The 23297-nt window shown below is 39.1% G+C and overlaps 1 protein-coding gene across 3 annotated transcripts in view; it reads left to right on the top strand.

The window, feature by feature from the left end:
• TSHR (thyroid stimulating hormone receptor) overlaps nucleotides 1-23297 on the top strand; it is a gene marked incomplete at both ends in the record, with an annotated part of 70304 nt that overhangs the window by 33915 nt on the left and 13092 nt on the right. For all 3 annotated transcript variants that reach the window (XM_082001004.1, XM_082001003.1, XM_082001002.1), the window contains 5 exons: nucleotides 8707-8781; nucleotides 10035-10109; nucleotides 12532-12609; nucleotides 13526-13594; nucleotides 22984-23061. In XM_082001004.1, coding sequence (XP_081857130.1) covers nucleotides 8707-8781; nucleotides 10035-10109; nucleotides 12532-12609; nucleotides 13526-13594; nucleotides 22984-23061 — 375 coding nt within the window. The remainder of the gene's footprint in view (nucleotides 1-8706; nucleotides 8782-10034; nucleotides 10110-12531; nucleotides 12610-13525; nucleotides 13595-22983; nucleotides 23062-23297) is intronic.

The raw sequence follows: 23297 nt of genomic DNA, 5'->3' as shown, positions 1-23297 counted from the left end.
AACATTGTCAGGGAGGAAAGACTTTTGTGTCCAGAAAGAAAACGTGCCAGGCAGATATATCTTTTAAGGTTGTCGCAAGGGGTGAAAGCTACCAGCCCATTTTCCACACTGGTATTTGACAAAGAAAAAGTAATAATAACCTGAAATTAGATTAGGCAAGATTCATGTTAGACCCTAGGAAACGTTTTCATATGGCCGGCATGAGTAAACACCAGAATCGTTTTCCTGGGGAGGTTGTCACTGGAGGCCTTTAAGGCTGTGTAATCAGAAACTCCATAGGTCTATTTAATCTTCATTCAGAGGAAGACATTGGACTAGATGATGTCTTAACACTGCTCTTTTTTTCATATTTGTTTTTCCTTTTACTTTACACAGTGTGAAACAGAAAGGTTAATAAAAAGTAAAGGAGATAATATTGTTACTGTTGCTGTAGATAGAGAGCAACTAATGCTGGAAAGTGGAAGTGCCTCCCCCAAGAGTACCTGACAGGCAGAGCTAGAAGTAGAGCCCAGGATCCTGAGACCTAGTTCAGTCCAATAACACGCTCCTGTAATATTCCTGAAAGAGTTTCACGGGAAGGGTTGGGTGTGATAACAGTACTTATCTTTGGTTATAATGCCATTCCCTCTTCTGTAGATGTTTTTTCCAGGCCTGTTGCCTTCATGTTCTCTCTTCCTCTTTCACAGTTGTTGTGTCTTTAGGGTTTCTTGTTTAACACAAATGGACATTTAATGAAACATCTACTGGCAGCACATCTTGTAGGCAATGAATAACGCATTTGGCACTATGCACTCCAAATGCTCAGGTGGTACTTGTTTTGTGATTCACCTTACCAGAAGCGAAAGACAAAATGCTTTTGGGCCATCGCATTTCCTTGCAGGATTCTTCAACGCAATATGCAGTGTAGTACTTTGTCTGTTTTAAATTATATGGATACAAAGACTTCTTGAGGATGGCTTGAGGGAAAAGGAGCTAGCTGGCTAGATAGCTGTTTTCTATTGTTTCCGTATTAGATTCAAAGCGGAGAACAGACTAGAAAAATCTCCCTCAGGATCTTAATTCATAACACAAAACTGACCTCCTTCAAAGGGTAACGTAATGTAGGTCTTTGAATACAAAGAACTCTTCCACAAAATGCACACTTTTAAAGGCGTGACTAGTTTGAAGGCTTGGTGGATGGAGACCTGGTGTTGGCAGCGCCTCCCAAGGCACTCGTTCTTGTGACGTGCTCTGTAGCACTGCCTCATTTGCAGTGCTTTCTACTACCTAAAGGTTGGCGAGCAACGTGAGCAGAAGCCTTTTCTCTTCTCCTCTTCCAGTCTCTAACCACCCCCAAAGCACATTGATATCCCTGCCTGGGAGGACAGCCAGTGCCCCGCGCCGTAAGCTCGTCTCTCTCACGGCTCCCCTGAGCTCGGGCCAGAGCACACCAGTGAGGTCCAGAATTGCCGCATATCACAGCCGCACCAGATCCCGGGCCTGGATGTGCTGCCCGTGACCGGGAAGCTGCAGGCCCAGGCAGGAGTCAGAAGAGCTCACAGGCACCTACAGCCACGTCGCCTATGGCACAGGCTGCGGGGAGGGACCGCGGGGAGGAGGTTTCCTGATCTGCTATACAAGAGTTACAGTAATGTGGGACCCCGTATATTTCTCACAAGGCACTACCAAAAAAGAAACTGTACACAGACATATAAGATTTTTTTTTTCCTTTTTTTTCCCTGTGCAAGAGCCAAACTACTACCCGGGACAAGACACCAGAACTCTACTCACAGAAGCTATAGGCAACCCCCAAACGTTTGCAGATAGCTCACAAAGAAGGGCTACCTCTACCACTCAAAAGTACTTACCAGGTTTTTAAAATCAGTTTGGAAGTAAGGCATATGTATGATTTAATTAGGGAATATCCAGGCATCTGGCAAATTAGGCAGCTGCATATAAGCTGTAAAAGAAAGCGATTTATAAATTTGACCGTTTTCCTGCATTGCTCCCATAACTCTGATCCGTTAACACTTATCGTTGTTGGGTTTCATTTACTTTCCAAATAACAAGATTATTCATGGATAAATGTATATATTGTGCTATGCATTTGTTTAATGTTTTCCACTTGCATAGTATTTTCAAAGTATTCTTGCTAAAATAATACTGGGTAAAGATTATCATAGGGTAAAGGAGGTTGAAGTTACTCTAAAAAGAAAGTCTTTTCACAGAGTTTCATTTTCCCAGGTTGTATTTCATGGACTTTTCATAAAGTGCAGTTTTATGTAAATAATCTTTTTACCCTAATTTAAACTTATACACACAGTTTCATTTTAAATACATTTGTTTTTAAACATAAGAACTTCTTAGGGGAAAATCTAGTGTTTGTGGAAGGGAGGAACTAATTGCTTTGGCTTGAGCCAAGTGTCATGTGAATAGGCGTCCTGTGTTCGTCATCATCCCTGTCTGCCAAGCCTGTTAGTGTGCTTCAGCTTTGATCCTCAGTGCTCCATTTTCTTGGTCCTTATTCAGTTCATGTGCCTGTGTCCTGACCTTCTGTTCCTTCCAGACCTCATCTCTCTTTAAGCACAGGTCATATTTTTGTGAACCTATGCCTGTCAAAGGCTGAGCACCTTCTGTAAGTTAAGAATACTGATCACCTGCTGTATTTTAACAGGCCAGATCTCATTTTGCTTGTAGTTAATGGCCAAATTCCCACTCTATGAAGATGAAAATCAGGGCCAAGACTTTGTGGGGGGTTTTTTTCCCCAATTGTGTTAAATTGGTCTTACAATGGTTTCTTGTTCCTTCTTTGTGTCTTTACCTTTTGAAAGTATGTCTGAGAGACAAACTTAACAAGCTAACAAATTCAGAACTGTTTCTCCCATACAATGGCATAGGTATTTATTTTTTCTAGAGATAATTGTGAAAGTGTCTGATTAGCAGTCAATGTCTCTGTGTAGTTGTCTTCCTAGTAGAGCTGTGGCTTGGTAGCATTACACTAAATAAAAAGCTTTTATAATTAGGTCATTGTTTCTCAGCAAAACATTTCTGTGGAAGGAACCCCAGAAAAATCCACTCTCTCTTTTCCCCTTCTGTATGTCTCTGTTCAGTCTCTCTGATCTGTCCCTACTCCCTTTGTCTCCTCACTCCAAAAGCTCTCTCCTCTTACACAACCACATTAGAAGTCCTCTCAGCATTTGGGAACAGTGCCAAACGTTATGGTTCAAGTGGTTTGCCCTTGTATACGTGACATCATTTGTAGAGCTGGTGGGGGACCGCTGTCCATCTCTGTGGTGAGCTGGAGCCAAGAGCCAAGGCTGCACTTCGCTTCTTGGACAGCTCGTGGACCCAAGTGGTGAGATATGGTGCTGCAGAAAGGAGAGGTGATTTGATGGAACTATCTGAGAAGCAACTGTAGAGGGAGACTGAAGAGATTTGGGAGGACTGCTGTATACCTGCAGTGAATTTCAGGGCACTGGGACAAGTGCTGTGCAGAATAATCTTGTTAAAAGCTGCAGTCTGGAGGTAAGGAATAGACTGTCGGGAACCCAAGCCAGTTTTCTGGTGCTAGATGTGCAAAGGCTTGACAGGTACATGCACATGAAATAACATGGATACTTTGGCTATAGGGGGCGAATAAAACGTGGAAGTATATATATACAAGTGAGAAAAGCCAAGGAAGCTATAGGCAAAGTAAGTCTAAGGAAGTTGCGAGGGGTCCCAAGTCATTACAAGAAAAAAAAAAAAAAAAAAAAGGCTGATTTACAGAATCATAGAACCATTAAGGTTGGAAAAGACCTTCAAGATCATCAAGTCCAACCATCAACCCAACACACCACCATGCCCACTAAACCATGTCCCAAAGTGCCACGTCTACACATCTTTTGAACACTTCCAGTGACGGTGACTCCACCACCTCCCTGGGCAGCCTGTTCCAGTGCTTGACCACTCTCTCCGTAAAGAAATTTTTCCTAATATCCAATCTAAACCTCCCCTGGCGCAACTTGGGGCCATTTCCTCACATCCTATCACATGTTACGATGGAGAAGAGACCAACACCCACCTCGCCACAACCCCCTTTCAGGTAGTTGTAGAGAGCGATAAGGTCTCCCCTCAGCCTCCTCTTCTCCAGACTGAACAATCCCAATTCCCTCAGCTGCTCCTCATAAGACTTGTGCTCCAGACCCCTCACCAGCTTCGTTGCTCTTCTTTGGACGTGCTAGAGCACTTCAACATCCTTCTTGTAGTGAGGGTCAGAACTGCTGGCATGGATATCCTTAGTCTTCGTAGGTATCTCAGCATAACATGATTACATTGAGACTCTATGGCCAGATCTGCAATTTCTGGATACTGTTCTTGAACAAACTCAAGGATGAGTCAATATTGCAAGGTGGGTATGAAAGACATGTCTGGTAAATGAAATTTAGAAGCCACTTAAATGTGTAAATGTTTGTGCTTTTTTATTGTTACTAAATTCATATAGGATGTTAAGTAGACTATTAACCTTTCTAGAAGTTATCTGCTGAGCTTATGTCTCATTAATTAATTCATTAGACTAATATTAGAATAGTTCTTACCAGTTTCATTTTTAGATTCATTTGGATTTGGAACTAAATATTTATATCTTTGTAACTGAACATAAGTTCACAGTCATTTGTAAGTCTTGACACAGGACTTTATATCATGAAGTGTCTTTCTCTGCACTTCTGTTCTTGAAGTTTTAAAGTTTTTAAAATATTTTCTTTAAAAAGCAAAAGTGAGTTGCTGTTCAAGGACAGTCAGGTTTGATTGTGAACCTAGTACATTTTTAATTACTAGTTTGAGTGCCAGAAATAAAATTTAAAACATTGATTATTTTTAAAGCATAAATAAGCCAATTCTTAATTGTTATATGTACTTTTAAAAATAAAGCAGAAGCTGAATAGTTTGTAAAGTAACTTTGAATAATTTTGTAAATATTCCACAAATAATTCTGTTGTCTTGTGGGTAGGAAGCAGCATCCTTCTTTCTTATAAGCATCTCTAAGTAATTTTAGTTAGGACTGCAAAGTGACATGTTTGTTCGGGGCACCTTTTGCCTCTCTGCATCAATGGTCAACAAAGATGCCTATTGACCGTCTTAGGCTTTTTTATATCTTTAAAGCACTTCATTCCCAGAAGGACTCAGAATCGTTACATTGCTGTTGGATGCAGAATTTAAGCACTGTATGCTAAGATTAAGTTGTATTTATAGACTGTGTCAAAGTTCCATTTCAAAAGTCACTTAAAATCAGCTCTCATAGACACTTAGATACCTGGGAACTAGCCTACTAGACATTTTTAAGTATACTCTTTGAATTTATCTGCATTTTAGGCAGCTAAAACTACCAATAGTTTTCCTAGAGCTGCTTTTCGAAGGAACCTTAACTTTCTAAATCAGTGGGTTTCAATCTTTTCAATTCACCAATTCAGAAAAACTTACTGATAAAAGTGCAAACCCTGCCTAGTGAATCTACCGATAATCAACTTGCGTTTCTTTGGTTTTGGGATCCTTTGGAAGTAATCCTTACCCCACAGCAGTCTTTTGATTACCAGTTGAAAATTACAACCATATAACATTAGGCACTATATTACTCACGACTGATTAATGCAAAGGAGATTGTGAAATCCAGTTTGTGTATCAGTATCCTGTTAACTGATGAGATCAGAACTATTTAAATAGCTTTTCTCCTTATGGGCTTAACTTCATAGGCTCCAATATTGATGGAGCTATAGATCTCCTTTAAATCTGTTATTTTAGGGGGCAATTCCTTCTAGTACTCAGAGTTTAATGATGTTTGAACGTGCAAAACATGCAAAACAAGGACAGCAGCACAGTTCATGAATGGAACTGAATTTGAAGATCTTTCTCTTTTTCATGCATATGAAATGAGAGGCCAGTCAATTCATGCCAGTCAAGTGCAAGAGGCACATTTGACTGGACTAGAAGTAGGGAAAACTGGATTTTTCTACTGATTTTTTTCTTAGGCATAGCATTCACTTTTTACCTTTCTTTACCTCTCATCCTCTTTCTCATCTATTTTCACTAGAGACTCCTAGGCAACTGGCTGTCTTCTGTTGATTTCTGTAGTGCCTACCACGATGGGCCCTTTTCTTCCTTTTGTGCTTTAAGAAACGTCTGTAATACAAAGCATAGGATGAAATGCAAATATAAATACAGTATACATTAAAGCATACTTCTTTCCTAATCCCAGCATTACCAATTTAAGGAAATCGAATAGCAGGGACATAAACCTTTCCCCAGCGTTCAGTTGAATCATATTGATTTCCTCATTCACATTATTTAAGCTTTTCTCCGATTACTGTGCCAAATGTCTCATCTGGCAGTTTTAAATCTTTTATTCCCAGATTAATTAGTTTTTCATTTGCCTTTGTTAAACAGCACATGCCCTCTCATGGGCCAGTTAGTTACTTAGTAAATCAAAATCCTATTGAACCTCACTGCATTATTTTGTGCTTCCAATTTTAGTACCATCTGCAGATTTTGAATTCTTACTTCCAGTACCCTCATCCAAATCATTTACGCAGAATACTATGAATAGCAACAAGCCAAAACCTGATGACGCTGTGGTACTCCGATGCGTTATCCATTTCCAGGCTGAAGATTGATCTGAAGACTGTCATTCCCTGGAATATGTTTGGTCCACAACAAAGGAATATCTGGCCAGGAAGCTCGTGATTCCAGCATTTTAAATGTAGTCAGTGATGGGAAAAAAAGTCAGTTATAGTTTATGGAGCAAATTCCACTGTTGGGAGCGTGATAGCTACGTAACTAATAAAATTATTTGAGAGAAGCAGGAGACTGACACTGACATTTCTTCTAAATACAGAAACAGTAGTGTTCAAAGTAGCTAACAGACATGAGGACTATTTGAATACAGCACTGTAATAGCAGTAGTATAGCTATTCATTACATCAGTTTAACACACAAGTAAAAGGTAAATCCTTACCTCGCTGACATGTTGGAGTAAACAGAGTGAAAACTGAAGACTTGAAAGATAGAGCAGAACTGTTTTATCAGTACAACAGTATACAGAGAGGCTCTATCTACATACTGATTTATCTACTGTTTTATGTTTCTCTTCCCACCTTTATTTCTCAGAAAACTTGTCTGGGTTGATTTTATTCTGTAAAATGATTCCAGTGGCAGAGATATCCTTAAAACCCAACTTCCTGATACCTCTATTGTGTAGGTTACTTGGCACTGTTAGGGCATGGTAAATTAAAGACTACTCATTTCTGCCCATTGAGTCTCTGCCCAGTAGCATCACTTCTTGGACTTTATTAAGACCAGAACATCACCAACACAACCTGCACCACCATGCCATCTATACCTGTCGTCTTCATCAAATTTCTCTATATAAGTAGCAAGAAGTGCTTCCCTCAGCCCACTGCTCCACAGCTAATCTCAGGAGGAAGACTGGCACCATTATTTCTAGATGGTTTCTACGTTAAGAAAGGCTGAGAGTTGTTCCAGCAGAGTGATAAGACCAGTGTCCAGAGCTGGTTTAAGGTAAAGAAATAGAAGCAAACAGACAAAAAGGGTTATCCCCTTCCGGAGACAGTAAAGAGGCCTGGAAAGGAAAAGTGTGTATGGGATGGGGGCAGGTATGGGTGGGATTTTTCATGAGAGATGAAAATTCGGTAGGTTTACTGAGTCTAGACGGGGAATTTTGGCACAGTCTGATTGGTGCAGCCAGACTGCTGACTGTCACTATGGACAGAAAGGAAAGAAACCTGCTGAAAAAGAGAGGAATGAGAAAGATTGGGGAAAATTGCATTAAGGGCAGAGAGAAATATTTCAGAAAAATGAAGTAGAGTCCTGATGCCAGGAAATGATCCTGATGGCTGGAGGGGCAGCAGCCCCACCAACACACCTACAGAAAGCACCCAGCACGGCCATAGCCATGATCAGTGCCAGGCTGGTGCTTCAACATGTGCAGTCTAAAAAGTCATCTGCAGATCAAGCTGTCACCTGGGTAGAAGTATTTAAAGACATAACTGTGGACAGAAGATGTAAGGAATGAAGTCTATGTTACATTTTGCATTAGTATAAAGCAAAGAGACACACCATCCTCTATACCGCTGGACATGGCTATATAGTGAACGGTGTGTCCATTGCACGTCTCAGAATGGAGTTAATTGAAGTGACCTGAGCCGTCTTTTGGATCTACTGAGGAGTTCCGTAAAAGAGACAGGCAAAATAATACAAAATACTGTTAGAGACATGAGGGAAGTAACCAGAAAAAGAGGACATAAAATTATAAGCTCAATAGCTGGTTGTAAATTGATAGGATTATTATACAAAAACACTGAAAGTTTTGCTTAACTTTTCTTCTTTTTACTCAATTTTGCAGACACGAAACACATGTTCAAAGCAATAGCCATTACCACAGGCTATTGCTTTGATTTTAGGACCACGTAGACAAAGGAACCATAATCAAACCTCAGGTGCTTCCTCCCCCCTTGCTTAAACTAGCCAGTCTCCAGGACCACGTCTATCCAGGTGATAATTCATCACTGTAAGATTGCTCAGAATGCAGAGTGGTCTTGACCTAGTGGAGGCCAGTACAAAAGCTCATTGCGGGAATTAGGTCCCTGAAATTTCACGTTAACATTGCTGATTTCCATTACGATCAATAATTAAATATTAGTGATCAATGTGGTAATGTTCCTCCCTTTTTTACAGTGAAATTCGAAATCTTAGAAACTTGGATTACATAGATCCAGATGCCTTTATGAACCTCCCACTCTTGAAATACCTGTAAGTATTTAGCATCTGTAACAAGTTGGCATTTAAGCCTCCCAGGTGACTCTTTAAATTATAGCCGTTTTGTTTCTTTGCATTTCATTTCGGAACCAATTGCAATGCTTTTCCTTGTTGATTTCTTTTAATGACAGAAAGCCAGCTAGGGTATGGGTCGGAAATTTGACTACTTTTGCAAGAAAGGAAAACATGTTCACAAACTCATCAGTAATGTTGCCATTCTTCTTATCCATTAAATGTCTGGAATACACTAACGTTTCCTTGGCAAAATTCCACAGCTAGCTTTCTTCTTATTATAAGTGCTGTCTTACTATGTTTTTGTAGGGAGAAGTGGGAAGAAGGGACAGAAGAGAAATAAATATACACATCTTTTATATTTACTAGATGTTTACACAGGGCTTTAAAGCATACCTGTTAGCTAAATGTGACAAGCCCATCTATAGACACGTGAATTCATATGACCTCTATGGCAGAAAGAAATCCTGAAGAATTCTCTGTATTCCCATGAAGTTTCTAAAGAGAAGCGCAGAGTAACCAAACCGTGAAATTCTAGAATTATAGCATAAGAAAGAGATATGAGAAAGAGAATAACTTCTGTGATTTTGCGTAATGTTTGGAAGACTCTAGAAAGGGCTGTGTGTGTGTGTGTGTGGTGGGAGCAGCAGTGAAGAGGAGAGATTTTTCCAGATTTTGTCCTATAGATCTGTAAGCAATAAAAAGAAAGTAGTCAAAATAATTTCATTTCAGGAGAATAGTTTTAAAAATTGAGAACTATGTTTTCTTAAGTTATTGCCACTCTACAGGAGTTTAGAAATAAGGGGCATTAACTGCATTCACATTTGAAGAGTTTCCCTTTTTAGTGCTATTTGAACAGCTCTTAGCCTCAATGAAAGAGGATTTGGGGTTCCAGACTATTGTCTGAAGCAGCCTTAATCTCTCAAGTGAATCCAAAGTTATAATTTTTTTCTCCCTATCCACCTCACATGCTACTTCCCTCTGCAGATCTGCTTAGCTGTCTTATTAATCTGTGTTCCCATTTTTTAGATTCTATAATGTATCATAAATCTGTTATTTTGATTTTTTAAATTGTTCTTGCATCCTCACATTTTGGACAGTTGATTATAAATTAATTGATTTACAATAGAGAGGCTGAAATAATCGTCCTGTGCTGTTGAATGCTTTAAATACATTGTTTGTTGTTGTTCAGTGATCCAGTACATGTAATTATCTCTGTTTCTTCTCTCTTTCAGTGGCATTTTTAATACTGGACTCAAAGCATTTCCAGACCTCACCAAAATCTACTCATCTGATGTGAACTTTTTACTGTAAGTATCTGTCCTCACAGGACTGCCATCCTCAGATCACAAGAAAACCTATAGTGAAGGTTTCTGTTTTGGAGAAAAATACGAAATAAGTCTGAGAAAGCATTTTTCCTCAAGTTATATTTCAATGATCATTAGTACCAAATCCAGAAAATGCTGGGTCACCTCGCACTATACATTTGCCCTGGATGAGAGCCATGGACACAAAACCACCTTTCTCTTGAATTAGCCAAAGCACATGATATATAATTTCTACAGGCCTTTTGCTTTTATTTTGGTTTTGTAACAGCTGTGCAATACCTGAATTAGTCTGAAGTCAGAGTAGTGTGACACACCAGACCTGATCTGACATACAGCCTGCTAACATGAAGTCATCCTGTCAACATCCTTCTAAAAAAATTTGTGCTGGCATGCAAATATTGCACATTTTCTGACACTACTCTTCACTGAGCTCCTGTATTGCTGAATCATAACCCCCATTGGTTATCTGCCTTCTTTCTTCTTATACCACCCCGAGCACAGAAAACTCAAGAGCAGAACTGGACAATCTTGAGAGCAATTGTTTATCATTACACCTTTAAAAAAGCTCAGTGTTGGCTGAGATCATATTTTCAGGAAGATTTTGGTGAAGACTTAGTTTATCCAAAATACGCTGCTTCATACATTTAATGTTTTAATGAAAAAAAACAGAAAAGAAGATTAAAAAGAAAATTGCCAAAGCTAAGGAATAAAGTAGAGCTTTTAAGTTGCTAGACCGGGAGCACCTTGGTTTCATGACAGCCTGAGTAGTGAGGTCAGCTCAGACTAGCACATCCTGTCTTTAAGGAAGACGACTACTCATCTCCCTTCTCACCCATTTTTCACAGTAGTTAAATGAGATGCATGCTTCTTTAGATTGACAGCACAAGCTTCTGTGGGCACACACTTTGCCTAAATACCCTCACCCAACCTTACCTGTAGCATCACATTTCAAGTACAGGTCTATAGCCCCACTGAAGGAGCAAAGCACCAGGACTTACAGTTGCCTATTTTTAAGCTCAACTTTTTAGGTGGAGCCATCTCTCATTAACTAAAGCCCTCAGCTGGAAAGAATTTTCCTACTAGCAAGCTCTGCTAATTTCATTGGGTTTGTTCATATGAGGGGCTCCTACATAACACTAAGACCTTCTTCCTTTCTCACAAGTTAAGACCCATTTACATTAACTGATTTAAAGACAACCCCGTCCCCTGTTTTTATTTAATATGGTTTGAAGCAAATTGCAGAGCAATTTCTTGGAGAAAGAGCATGGAAACATGAATGGGAGCAGAATCCTTTCAGAAGCAAAGTATCCTTTCAGAAACAAAGGGTTCTGCTGTAAAAAAAGCAGGTGTTTCTTGGTATTCAGAAAGCAACGATGACATCCATCTTTGTGCCCTAACCTGCAATTTAAGTTCAAATTCTGGGTTGTAATCAAGCTAAGGGGGAAGAGCAGCTCAGGTGAAGACTTGCAGACTGACATGAGGTAAAACTATCTTGGTTACTACTGACTCCTAGAGAGGAGTTAGCAATCTTGTATTGTAGCTGTTTAGCTGGAAGAGGCTTGACTGCTGGGTGGGCTAGGTAAGTATTATGAAACACTTAGAAGTATTATGCCAAAAGGTGACTTGCAAGGGCATGATTGATGGTTTACCCCAGGCATTGTTTCAGCGCTGCTAAGGGGTGTTCTTGGCCAAGAACGGTCAGTCCCCACTGCGTTCATGGTCTGCCATTGGCAAGATGAACCTCAGGGCAATGCAGAAATGCTGGTTGTTTTGCTGAAGAGTCTAGACCTGTAGTGAGCAACGAGATCTTCCCTCCCAAGGATCTTCTGAGACTAGAGATAAACCTTGTGCTAACTCACACTCCATAACCTGGAGATGCTATGTGTCCCTTGGCTGTAGGCCTCTGAGATTGAAACCTGGGTCAGCCAGAGCTCTGAGTGGGGTGCACTTACATCTTGAGAGCTATTAGGGATTTCCTCAAAGACCAAAAGGGCTTTAGCTTAGATTAAGCTCTACTAGCTTGTAAGTTAAACACTACACTTTTTAAGTACAGAGAACCAAGAATTAAATATTCCTATATTAAATAGGCTAGATGAAACAGAAGCAGTTTCTGAACAGAACAGACAACCATCTGTGTCCCTGCTTCCAACCGATTTGGTGACTTTCTAAGTGGCAGATAGCAAAGCATTATTTTACTTCTACCTTGAAAATTTTTTATAAAAGCCATTAACAAAAACCAAACGTGATTCTTAATCATCCCACATGTATCTTCTGGCCTTAGATATAAATAAACAAGTTATTCTACACATTTATTCTCAAGGCAGAGAACAATTAATAATAAAACTGTTCTAGAGAAGCTCTGTTGGGCAGATGTTTGATTGTGATGTTTTGTCTCCTTTTTCAGTGAAATTGCAGATAATCCTTTCATTACTTCAGTGCCTGCAAATGCTTTCCAAGGGCTCTGTAATGAATCTCTAACTCTGTAAGTTCTTCCAGTTTAAGTTACAAGGCAATTACCTCTCTCAAAAATATGGTAAAATGTTTAAAAAAAATAAAATCACCATAGGGGTAGTATCCATAATCTAGTCTGCATAAATCCTTTCCTTTGACAGTGATTTGAATCAGGCCTGCTGCTTTTCTTTAAACTGGCTTGATCAAAGTGGATTTGCTTTTATATGACCCTAATGCCAGTGAATGGTTATACTGGAGAAACTCAAAGGGAAAACTTTGCAGAGTTCTCCTTCTCTAAAGCTACAGCATGGTTAGAACGGTATCTAACATTTTTGCAACGTAAGTGGCACGCACCATGAAAACTAATGGGTGGCAAATGTCAGAAGAGTCATATTTGAAAGAAATTTGTTAAATAAAGTTCAGTTATTCAAGTCATACTCAATGTGAGCCACAAGAAAGGGCTGAGGGGAGTAAAAATGACTGTAATGTGTTATGACCTGAACTAGAGGGAAGAGCACTGGAATTCAAAAGAATGAATTCTAAAAATTCAGGCAGGCCTGATAGCAAAACAGGTATGATTTTACTAGCTATTAGTTCCTTTAGCCTTCCTTAAGTAGTCCTAGCAGAATTTTGTTTCCTTGTTTTCAGTTTGAGGGTGGGAAAGTTATAGCAAAGTGTTTTCGTCTAGTTCTATCTTTGCTGTAAAAAGAAGTAAAAGATGGCATAGATGGCACACCTGCCACATGGTATTCTTGATTCAGCTACACTCAAGAATACTGCTGGGCATTTGTTTGACCTTGCACTACAATTGCTGCTTCTTCAAGAGTTTAAAATTAAGCCATCCATGAATGTGCTGTTGCCAAGAAAAATGATACATAAGATGTTAGGTATTCAGGTATTGAAGCAACCCAAAATACACTAATTTTTTTTTTTTTTTTTGCTTGCAGCAAACTCTACAATAATGGTTTTACCAGTATCCAAGGACATGCTTTTAATGGGACAAATCTGGATGCTATGTAAGTAGCAGATCATTCCCTTCTTTCAGAAAAAAAAAATTAATAAATACTCTATGCTTGTTGGAGGCTCTCAAATACATACCTTATTCTAACTATTTTTAAGGAGAAAAGAGAGGACATTAATTTCATCCATAAAAATATTTTTCAGCAATAAAAATATCAGCACATAATGTCTTTCGCAGTGTGCTTTCATTTGGTATGTATATTTACAGCTCAGAAACAATGTCATGGCAGGTAATTCCAGTGTGAATTTTTTTCTGGTTTGAAGCTACAATAAAATTTCTTTTGATCAATAAATTACTAAGACAATTTGGAAGATAATTATTCTGTTTTCCTTACAAACCAGTTTATTTTCAATGTAAGTGTAGCACTGATAACGGTAGCAGCCCTTTCATAGAAATCTCTTATCTGCCGAGAGGCGAGTGGTGTAAGGTGTTGGAAACAATTCAGAGGAATCAGTCACTTGCACTAGGAATCAGAGATGGGCATCTCAAAAGCATGAAGCAACCATTTCAGTTTTCCCTCCACCTTCTTTTTCTAGCTTCTGGAAAACTAATAGTGCATTAATATCCTTTTTACACCATACCCAAAATCATCTGCCTCAAACAAATCTCAATTCCACAGGCTCCGTTCACTTTGGCAGAGCTTACTCTGGTCCTACAGAGGCTTGACTGAAAGTCTGGCTGGCAATCTCATGAGTAAAGAGATTTCTTCATCGTGAGCTCTTAACCAGAAAGGCATGAGAAATAGATATGATTATTTTCAGTACTTTCTTTTAAATCAGGCTTGAATTCGATAAGAATTCTATAAGAGCATCTTTCACATGGTCTTAATCTTTCCAAACTGCCTTTTTTTCCTTAACAGCTAGCTAGACTTCTTAAATTTTGAAAAGTTTGAGTTAAAAGCTATCCCAGATCTTTAGTTTATTTTATTCACATTAGTTCAGTTACTTTGAACTTTCATATGAGAAAGGATGTTTTGCATGATGACATAGTGTTTGTACCAGTGCCCACAGAAATCACAGGATGTAAAATATGGTAAAATGAAAATGAATCCAGTGTCTTGACTGAATCCCTCTAAGCTGTATATGCAATACTTAAAATCTTTCTAAGCCTTAGCCAATATATGAACCATGATGACTCTTCCATTTCTTACATTGTGATGAAAGAGAGGTTGGAGATGATTTTGTAGGAAGTTTTCTTTTTGCTTCTCTGATAGTGTGCAAGTGCTATTGCTCCTGGCCTCTTTGGAATTTTCCTTACTATTAAAAGAATCAAGTGAAAACGTGGTTTTAGAGGAGTCTGGAGTCCTAAACTTTATTGGACTGGGTGGAAGTAGAGAAGCAGAAAACAATACTAGGTTCTGCAGATACTGCTTGCTTACTTTCAGAAAAAAGTTTGCAATTAGTATTCTTTGAGGGTGTTTCTGTATTCTCTGAGGGTAGAGGGCCTTACAGAGAGATCTGGACAGACTAGAGAGCTGGGCCCTCACCAGCTGTATGAAATTTAACCAGGGCAAGTTCTGGATTCTCCACCTGGGATGGGGTAATCCTGGTTATACCTACAAACTGGGGGACGAGAGGCTGGAGAGCAACCCTGCACAAAGAGATCAGGGGGTTTGGGTTGATGGCAAGTTGAACACGAGTCAACAGTGTGCCCTGGCAGCCAAAAGGGCCAACCATGTCCTGGGGTGCATCAAGCACAGCACAGCTAGCTGGTTGAGGGAGGTGATTGTCCCACTCTACACTGCACTGGTGCAGCCCCACCTTGAGTACTGGGTGCGGTTTTGGGCACCTCAATATAAGGAGGACATCAAATGATTAAAGTGTGTCCAGAGGAAGACGATGAAGATGGTGAAAGGCCTCGAGGACAAGACTTACAAGGAGCAGCTGAGGTCACTGGTTTGTTCAGCTTGGAGAAGAGCAGGCTGAGGGGTGACCTCATCGCAGTCTACAACTTCCCCAAGGCAGGCAGCAGAGACGGAGGTGCTGATCTCCTCTCTCTGGTGACCAGTGATAGGACACCAGGAAATGGAATGAAGCTGGATCAGGGGAAGTTAAGAAAAGGTTCTTCACTGAGTGGGCAGTTGGTCACTGGAACAGGCTCCTCAGTGAAGTGGTCATGGCACCAAGCCTGTCAGAGTTCAAGGAGTGTCAGGATGATGCTCTTAGTCATATGGCTTAGTTCTAGGTAGTCCTGTGAGGAGCAGGGAATTGGACTCGATTATGTTTATGGGTCCCTTCCAACCCGAGATATTCTATGATTCTAAGTGAATCTTTCCAGAGACTGGCTATGATGCACTAGTTAAGCGAATTAAAAAAAAAAAACACAAACAAAAAACCTAAAACCAGGCTTTCAGGTCTTTATCAATCAGCAGTAAAAATGGTTTGTTACAATAAACAGTTTTCTCCTAATTAAATCAAATTACATTTATTTGGAGCAAAGCATTACTTCAGGTTTACAAGGCAAACTAGGGAGCTGAACACCAGTTATAAAGCCTTTATCTGTCTGATAAACTACACTGAAATTTCTAAACTAATTTTCTGAAGTAGTTTGGTTACCATGTGCCAAGGTAAGGAATAATTTTGCTAAGTGCAAGCTTGGAGATTTGTTGTTTCTATCAGCAGCATTAATGCAAAAGGCAAATATTTCATTTTCTGTATTCTGACATGTCTAATTTGAACTCCTGTTTATCTACCACTGTACAGTGAAGAAAGTACTCGTTTTCCTCTGGGTCTGATCCTTTGGACTTGATAAAACTAGGAGCAAAAAGAAACTAAGAGAAAAAGAGTGAGGGAAAGCAATTTTAATGGGTTTTGAATGATGACCTCAAGGAGGAAAATAAGTAAAAAAGTAAAATAATCGAAAACAATAATTCATGTTTGACAAATCAATCAAAGACTCCATGTTCCGTCCATAAATTAGAAGACATTTTGGGAAGCTCAGAGATTACCTTCTACCATGCAGTGTGCCTTTCAATCACTCTTGCTCTGGTAGACCTATGTAGTCAATGTAATTCAAGGAGGTCAAAACAATCAGTGCAGATATATGTGTGGAACTGTGCATAAATGGTCTCCATTATCACACTGAATCATGGCACTACCTAATAAATCTTCTCATCCAACAAGATCTGTGTTTTATAGCAAACCACAGTATATGTTTTATAAAGGCAGGGAAGTGAAGAACCAGGAATGAAGGGCTAAATAACACTTCTACTGAACAGCGTTCATCTGAAACTCGAATCCCTCGTTCTAACACATCATTAAGGTCCATGAACTGCATTACTCTTGCAGGGTTCTGCAAAGTGCTGCTCCTGCACCGATGTTTATTTCTGTAAGGAAATTGGTGAGGAAAGAAGATTTTTTTTTTTAAAACATATTTACAGTGAATGGCAAAATATATTCATGATGAGCTTTTACTGAGCTGTCTAAATTACTGAAATGGAAAGTGTGCAATCTCAAAATCTAATTACAAAAATAAACTCCAAAAGAATATATTTACTTTGGTATACACTCTCAGGTATCACTTGTAATGCTTGGCTTAGCTCAGAGTCAAGATAAACAATGCTGTAGAAAAAACATACAATGAATCCTTAATACTGCTCATTTACCAATGCATCTCTTTTGCCTGTTCTCCCTTTCTTTAACCTTCATTTCATAATCCAACAGGATGCATAGATACATTAACGTGTTACATCTCCAGAGCCCATTTAATACTATAGTGGTGATACTTAAATGTGTGGCCAACATATTATTTTTCTCCCTGTTTGTTAAGCTTTGCTGCTTTATTTTAAAATCAGAAGCTGAAAAGCAAGCAAGCAGATACTATCAAATAATACATAATTCCATAAGCCAGTGAGGTATTCCAACTAGGAACTTACGTAACTTTACTTGGTTTTTAATTAACTGATCCTTTGGAAAAAAATTTTGCAAAGTCTCCTTTTTTCCCTAGTCTGGCTGTTCATTCTTATTCCATCACTCCCTGTGCTGATAAAGTTGGTTGTGGGATTGCAGTAGAAGCTTATTAGTGAAATAATTAATCTCAAAAAAACCCCAAAAACCAAACCCAAAAAACAAGAAAAGTGTGTCCAGCTGCAATATGGGGGATGGCATGGTCCATTCCTTGCACTATGGAAGAAGAGAGAGAGAAATCTTTTACACTGAAAAAAGAAAGGTATATGGAACTATGTTAGTTAGTTGAAGCAGCTGGTCAGCATTTTTCATTCATATCATTTACCTTTTTGAAACTAGTAAAAATAAAAATATTTTCTAAAAATATTTTCAGACCATTCAACATTTTTCAGTTTTTCATCTCAGTTGAAGATTTTCAGTATTTTGAATATTTTTCTTTTGCCATTTTACGCTTTTTACGTTTGTTCTGTGTCTCCAAAATGGTGTCCCTAAAGTGCTCCCAGAATGCCCTCGATAATTTAAATTTCATACTTTTCTTTATTTTTAAGGAAGTTTTCTCATATATGTGTATTTCTTCTTTCTGGAGACTATAGTTGCGGTGTAGTCTTCGGCTTTTTTGGTCCTACAGAGTTGCTGAACATCTTGGTGGTTGCTCGTATAAAACAGACTTTGGACTGTAATATGTTAAACAGAGCGTGTGCGCCACAAGCTGAAACCAAAAGCTGCTTTTCCTCAGGCAGCCTCCCTAACCTGTTGATTTATGAAGCATGCACTGATAACGTCTCAATACTCGGTCTCTCTGTCATGCCCCGACATGACATTGTCCTGCCTCACGTAGCAGCTGAAACGCCCTATTACTGCTTCATCTCCTCAGAAGGTTCTGCTCAGCTTACTGCAGTCATGTTGTTTTGCGGTGGGGCTGAGAATTAATGCAGTATTTTTCCCACTTACCCCTGGATCTTGAGTCCATAGAGACTCTGTATTCGTCACTGGCATAGTTAGCTGACTGATTTGATTTAAAAAAAAAAAAAAAAAAAGGTGTGGGGGGGAAGCAAGCCTTCTTTTACTTATACCACTATGAAACCATCAGCATATCCTACCCCAGATCCAGCGTTTACTACTCCAGATTCCCTGCATACTGTGCACTGTGCTATTCATGTCCATCTGATTGCCTTCCACCAACTTTCCAAAATGCCTCTTATTCTTGTGTCCCCACTGAGGACAGATATTCCTGTGTGATTTCTAAAGCTTCCAACATTTGTTTGGACACGTGGCTACCACCGTTGTAGCTTTCTCTTCTGTAGTGTATTTCAATGACATTCTATACCATTTAGCTATCAGTAACAACAGGATTAAAGGCACCCTCAGAAGGAGCTATACTGGCTATACATAAATTTTCTTTGACAAATTAGTATTTACCGAAGTCTTGCTCTTTCTGGTTAAGAGAGATACCTATCAAAATAGAAGGGCTTGAACAACTGAAATCAATTAGCATCAGGAAATGGTACATTCTGATGGGTCTGAGTCATCTGTGTGAAAACTGGCAGCTAACACTGCCGCCCCTCCTTGGGAACACATGGTTATGAACTTCCCGAAAGCTTCTAGCTCGCTGTTTCCATTTGTTTGAAGATTTTTATCGCGTACGTAAACTATTATATTTCAGGTTTATCACTCACTATGGTGTTCAAACGTCAGGGGGAAATATCTCAAAATTGGACAAGCAATTATTTGGTTGTATAATAATGTCTAGTTACTAAAGCAGACAGGTTTTATTAGGTCGGGCAGGTTTTTGTGTCCTTCAAAACTACAACCTAGATGTTGAAATCTTGGATTAATTCTTAGCTCTTGCTCTGGTTTTAATTTTTGCATTAGATTTGCAGGCAAAATAATGAGGAAATTTGCAAACTGAAGGAAAATCTCACAACAAAAGCGACTAGGTTGTCATTTACGGAATATGAAAGTCAGTTCTCAGAAAACACAAATGTCAGGTGATACTAGAATGACATATATTCCTAAAGAATGGAAGCTTATTTCAAACAACAATAGCTGAGAAGATGAAGTAAGCTACTTTCCTCTGTAAGAAACAAGGCTTTAGGCATGGGTAACGTCCAATGAATAACATGCCAGAAATGTTACTCTGGCTTGGCTCCCTAAGACTTTGTGTTGCCTAACCCAGCCAAAGTGCATTTACTTCTCATTTCTCACTATGGTGATCAATATAAGCTTATATCCAGTAAATGTTACGGAAAAATTGCCAATTACTTCAACCAGGACATAATCAGAATCTTTGCTTGATTTTTTTCCACACCAAGAGACAATTGCTCTGACATCACTGTTTTTACAGCTAAACCCCAGTTCAACTATCTGAATTTGAAAGACTCTTCCGGCACAAAGACAAAATAGTGGCCTTCTGCACTTTTCTGAGTCAGTTCAATTATCTCCACAGCCACCATCTTAAATGGTGGTTTTGTTACAGAACTTATGATTGGGAAAGGTTTGACCTTTGTATCTTTGCCACTAACTGGCACAATGGGCACAGCCCAGAGCAACTTCATGGACACCCTCTGAAATCTGTTCTGACAAGCTTTCTATGGTATTTTTTGCCTTCCTAGCTACATCACAAGCTAGCTTTAAAATGCTTATAATAGTTAATAGTACCAAACATCCCTCTCTGCTTGAGTTATTACTGACTGCATCAGTAGTATCAAATTCTTTCTCCTTTAATTTCTTTTAATTTCTTTAATAATTCTGGTCTGGGCATCTTATCATTTCTGTGCCAACTGCACTCTGAAATTTTTTGAAATTCCTCTTTTTAAAATATTTTTAAATTCTGAGCAATGTCATATGGCTTCACTTGGGCTATATTGTTGGTTTTCTCCTATTTCTCTCTTTTGCTTCTGATCTCATCACCGGGGATTTTCTCTGCTTTTATCTACCCGTGACCGCCGTAAGGCAGTCTGTCTGCAATCCTTGCAAAGGTCCTGTCCTTTAGTTGGACTGAGGACCACCTCGTCTTCTCTTGAGCAATGCTTTGCGGTCATCATCTGCAGTCGTCGTCTTTTTCTTCATGCTTGCATTACAAGGCCTCCACCAGCCCTGTGCCCTTGTTGGTGAAATGTCAAGTAATCCTGACTCTTGTAGTTGTTGAGCCTGGGTCACCCACTGACGTCATACTGACGCCACTAGGAGTTCCTCTTCCTGCTTCTGCTGGACCCCAAGTACCTATAATGTTGCAGTCTGTGGACCCTGTTGTTGCTCCTAAACTGCAGCCTCGTGCTTTGATCTGTTGTTTGCTACTGGGACCAGTAGATGTTACCTTTTCCACTATACAGAAAAGGGGTAAAATTTATAAATGAGTGCTACGAGTCTCTTCTGCCTAGGCATCATGGTCCTTCAGGCCTTTTATAGCATTGATCATTTTGCCATCACTTCATCAAGGGGAACATGCATTCCCCTTGACAACTTTCCTTGGCAATTTTCTGTGGTCCCCTTCTTAATGGGCTGCATTGCATTTCTGCCGCAAAGCGCAGTCCTGCAGCTGTACCATCCCCTTTGCCGCCTTGGTTCAAACTTCACTCAGAGGTCCTTTCTCATCATAGTACAGAAATAAAATGCTTGGACTGTTTTGTCTCCTTGCTTATGTAGTGCCCCTCAGCCAAGAGAGCTAGATGCTCCTCCATCCTCCTCCAGGGACTACTATATTTGGTAAATGGTTCTTAATCCCATCACAAGATCTCAATTTCCATCCAAATTAAGTTAAAAAGCATGACTAGGTTTGATGCCTGCAATCTGCTTTTCTTGTAAATATTGTGACAGAAGTTGCTTGAACTAAGTAAAAACACCACGTAGGGTTTAATTGGTGGCTTAGGGAAAGATTTATCAGTAGCATCCACATGTGTGTGTGTGTATATATATATCTACACACAAATATATATGAATATATCGCAACCTAATCTTCACTCTCTTTTCATTGCTCAGCTAATTCAGCATATTCCTGCCTGTGTTTAGGAGATCTAGCTGCTTAGAACTGCAGTCCTCCTCCCTCCTGGCTAACCAGGAGGAAGCACCTTGTCCAGGAAATGAACATGCTTGTTGCATTTTGTGAAGTACTTTTTAGTTGGACAATTGTTCCAAAACCACATTTTTAATCTAACTCTATGTCAAGTATACCTAACTAATAAAAAGAACACATTTTCTTCCATTTCATCATGTTCTGTGTACATCTGCTCATCACAGAATGTCATAAAATGTGTTCAGTGCCCTATGTCCACTGTGACTCCGGCAGAAAAGCAGGATGCCTGTTCTGCTGCTGCTTCTGCATTTTTTTTAATTTATGCTTTCTCTTTGTACACCTGCAATTGTGGAACTACTGAAGCCAATTATTTCTCCCAAGTCTTTCCGTAAAACCCATAAACTCTACTAGGCCATTGAGAACAAAAGTCTTGGACAGAAATGCATAGCCTCCCTAAAGCAATTTGGAACTTGACTGCATTACAATAGTAATCCATGCATTTATAAGTTTCTCAGATGACAGTTTCAAGACCACACTAAACAGGAATTCAGCTAAAAATAAATCAAGATTCATTCTAGATCAGCCAATTTCAAATCTAAAAACATCGAACTGAATTTAACATTGATTGTTCCTCTTGGGTGATGTTAATTGTTTGCGTGTTCAGTAGCCGTGCATTGCCTATCTTTAATCACTTAACCTTTAACTCAACTCTGTAAATTCCCTACGCCCTGAATCCACACTGTTATAGGTCAGTTTCTAGAGTGATGGGAATTAACGTTGGTCCTTGATTACATCAGTCATGTAATGATAGGAGAAATCTGCAGCATTCCGTATTTCAGAAAAGCGTTGGCTACTCATGGTTTTCCCAAGACTTTAGAATTTTTTTTCATAAGTTTTATGTTATTTTTTCCTTCAGATCTATCCTCCTTCTCACTTCCTCTCTTGCTTTTCATATAAAAAAACCTTCATTCTTAACTGTTGACCTGCATATGGGAGTCTCCACTAGGCTATGGAGATTTTAAAGCATTTAAAACTTCTATTATTGAACACAAAACAAGGAGGGAATTATTTTCACGGTTATTCATGATGTGTTCTTGTAAGTATCACGTAATTTCATCTATTTCACCTCATCCTCACACATATTTACCTGAAGATACAGTGTGTATGCATGTGTCTTTACACATATGACAGAGAGAAAAAGAATTTGGAGCAAAGATAATTTATTTTGCTAATGTATTTATTTATTATTTGCTGAGGAATTTCATTTATTTTCAAAATGTCAAACCTGTATTTTGTTCCTTGAGTACACAGAAACTGAAGCATCATCAGTTATTTCATTATGTTGTTGAGATAGGATGGCCCTTATACATAATGCTTTTCTGAATCTGTTTAGACAAGTAAACTGAAGAGCTTCTTTAACGTATGGACAACTATTTCCAAATCACTCTGTTTTGTTTGTTTCTGCAGCTATCTGCACAAGAACAAATACCTGGAAATTATCAATGATGATGCATTTCTGGGAGTGCACAGTGGACCAACTCTACTGTGAGTACGAGAAAATGAAGTAGAGAAAGCTTTAAAAATAATACTATTTTAGGTTGTACTTTCTTTCCAACCATTATTAGCAGCAGAGCACCAGGGATTGGAATGGCAAGTTTATCAAAAGAATATCAGCAACAAAAGCTGTGCTTTAGGGAACTGATTTAAGAAATGCTTGCATCTTACATTAGAAATACTGTTTCTACCAATTTTTCTTCTCAAAGAATCTGTACTACAACCTG

The sequence above is a fragment of the Phaethon aethereus genome (genome assembly GCF_964289735.1).
Source record: "Phaethon aethereus genome assembly, chromosome: 5".
Classification (NCBI taxonomy): Eukaryota; Metazoa; Chordata; class Aves; order Phaethontiformes; family Phaethontidae; genus Phaethon; species Phaethon aethereus.
Note: the sequence above shows the minus strand (reverse complement) of the source record. Positions and strands in the feature narration are given on the sequence as shown.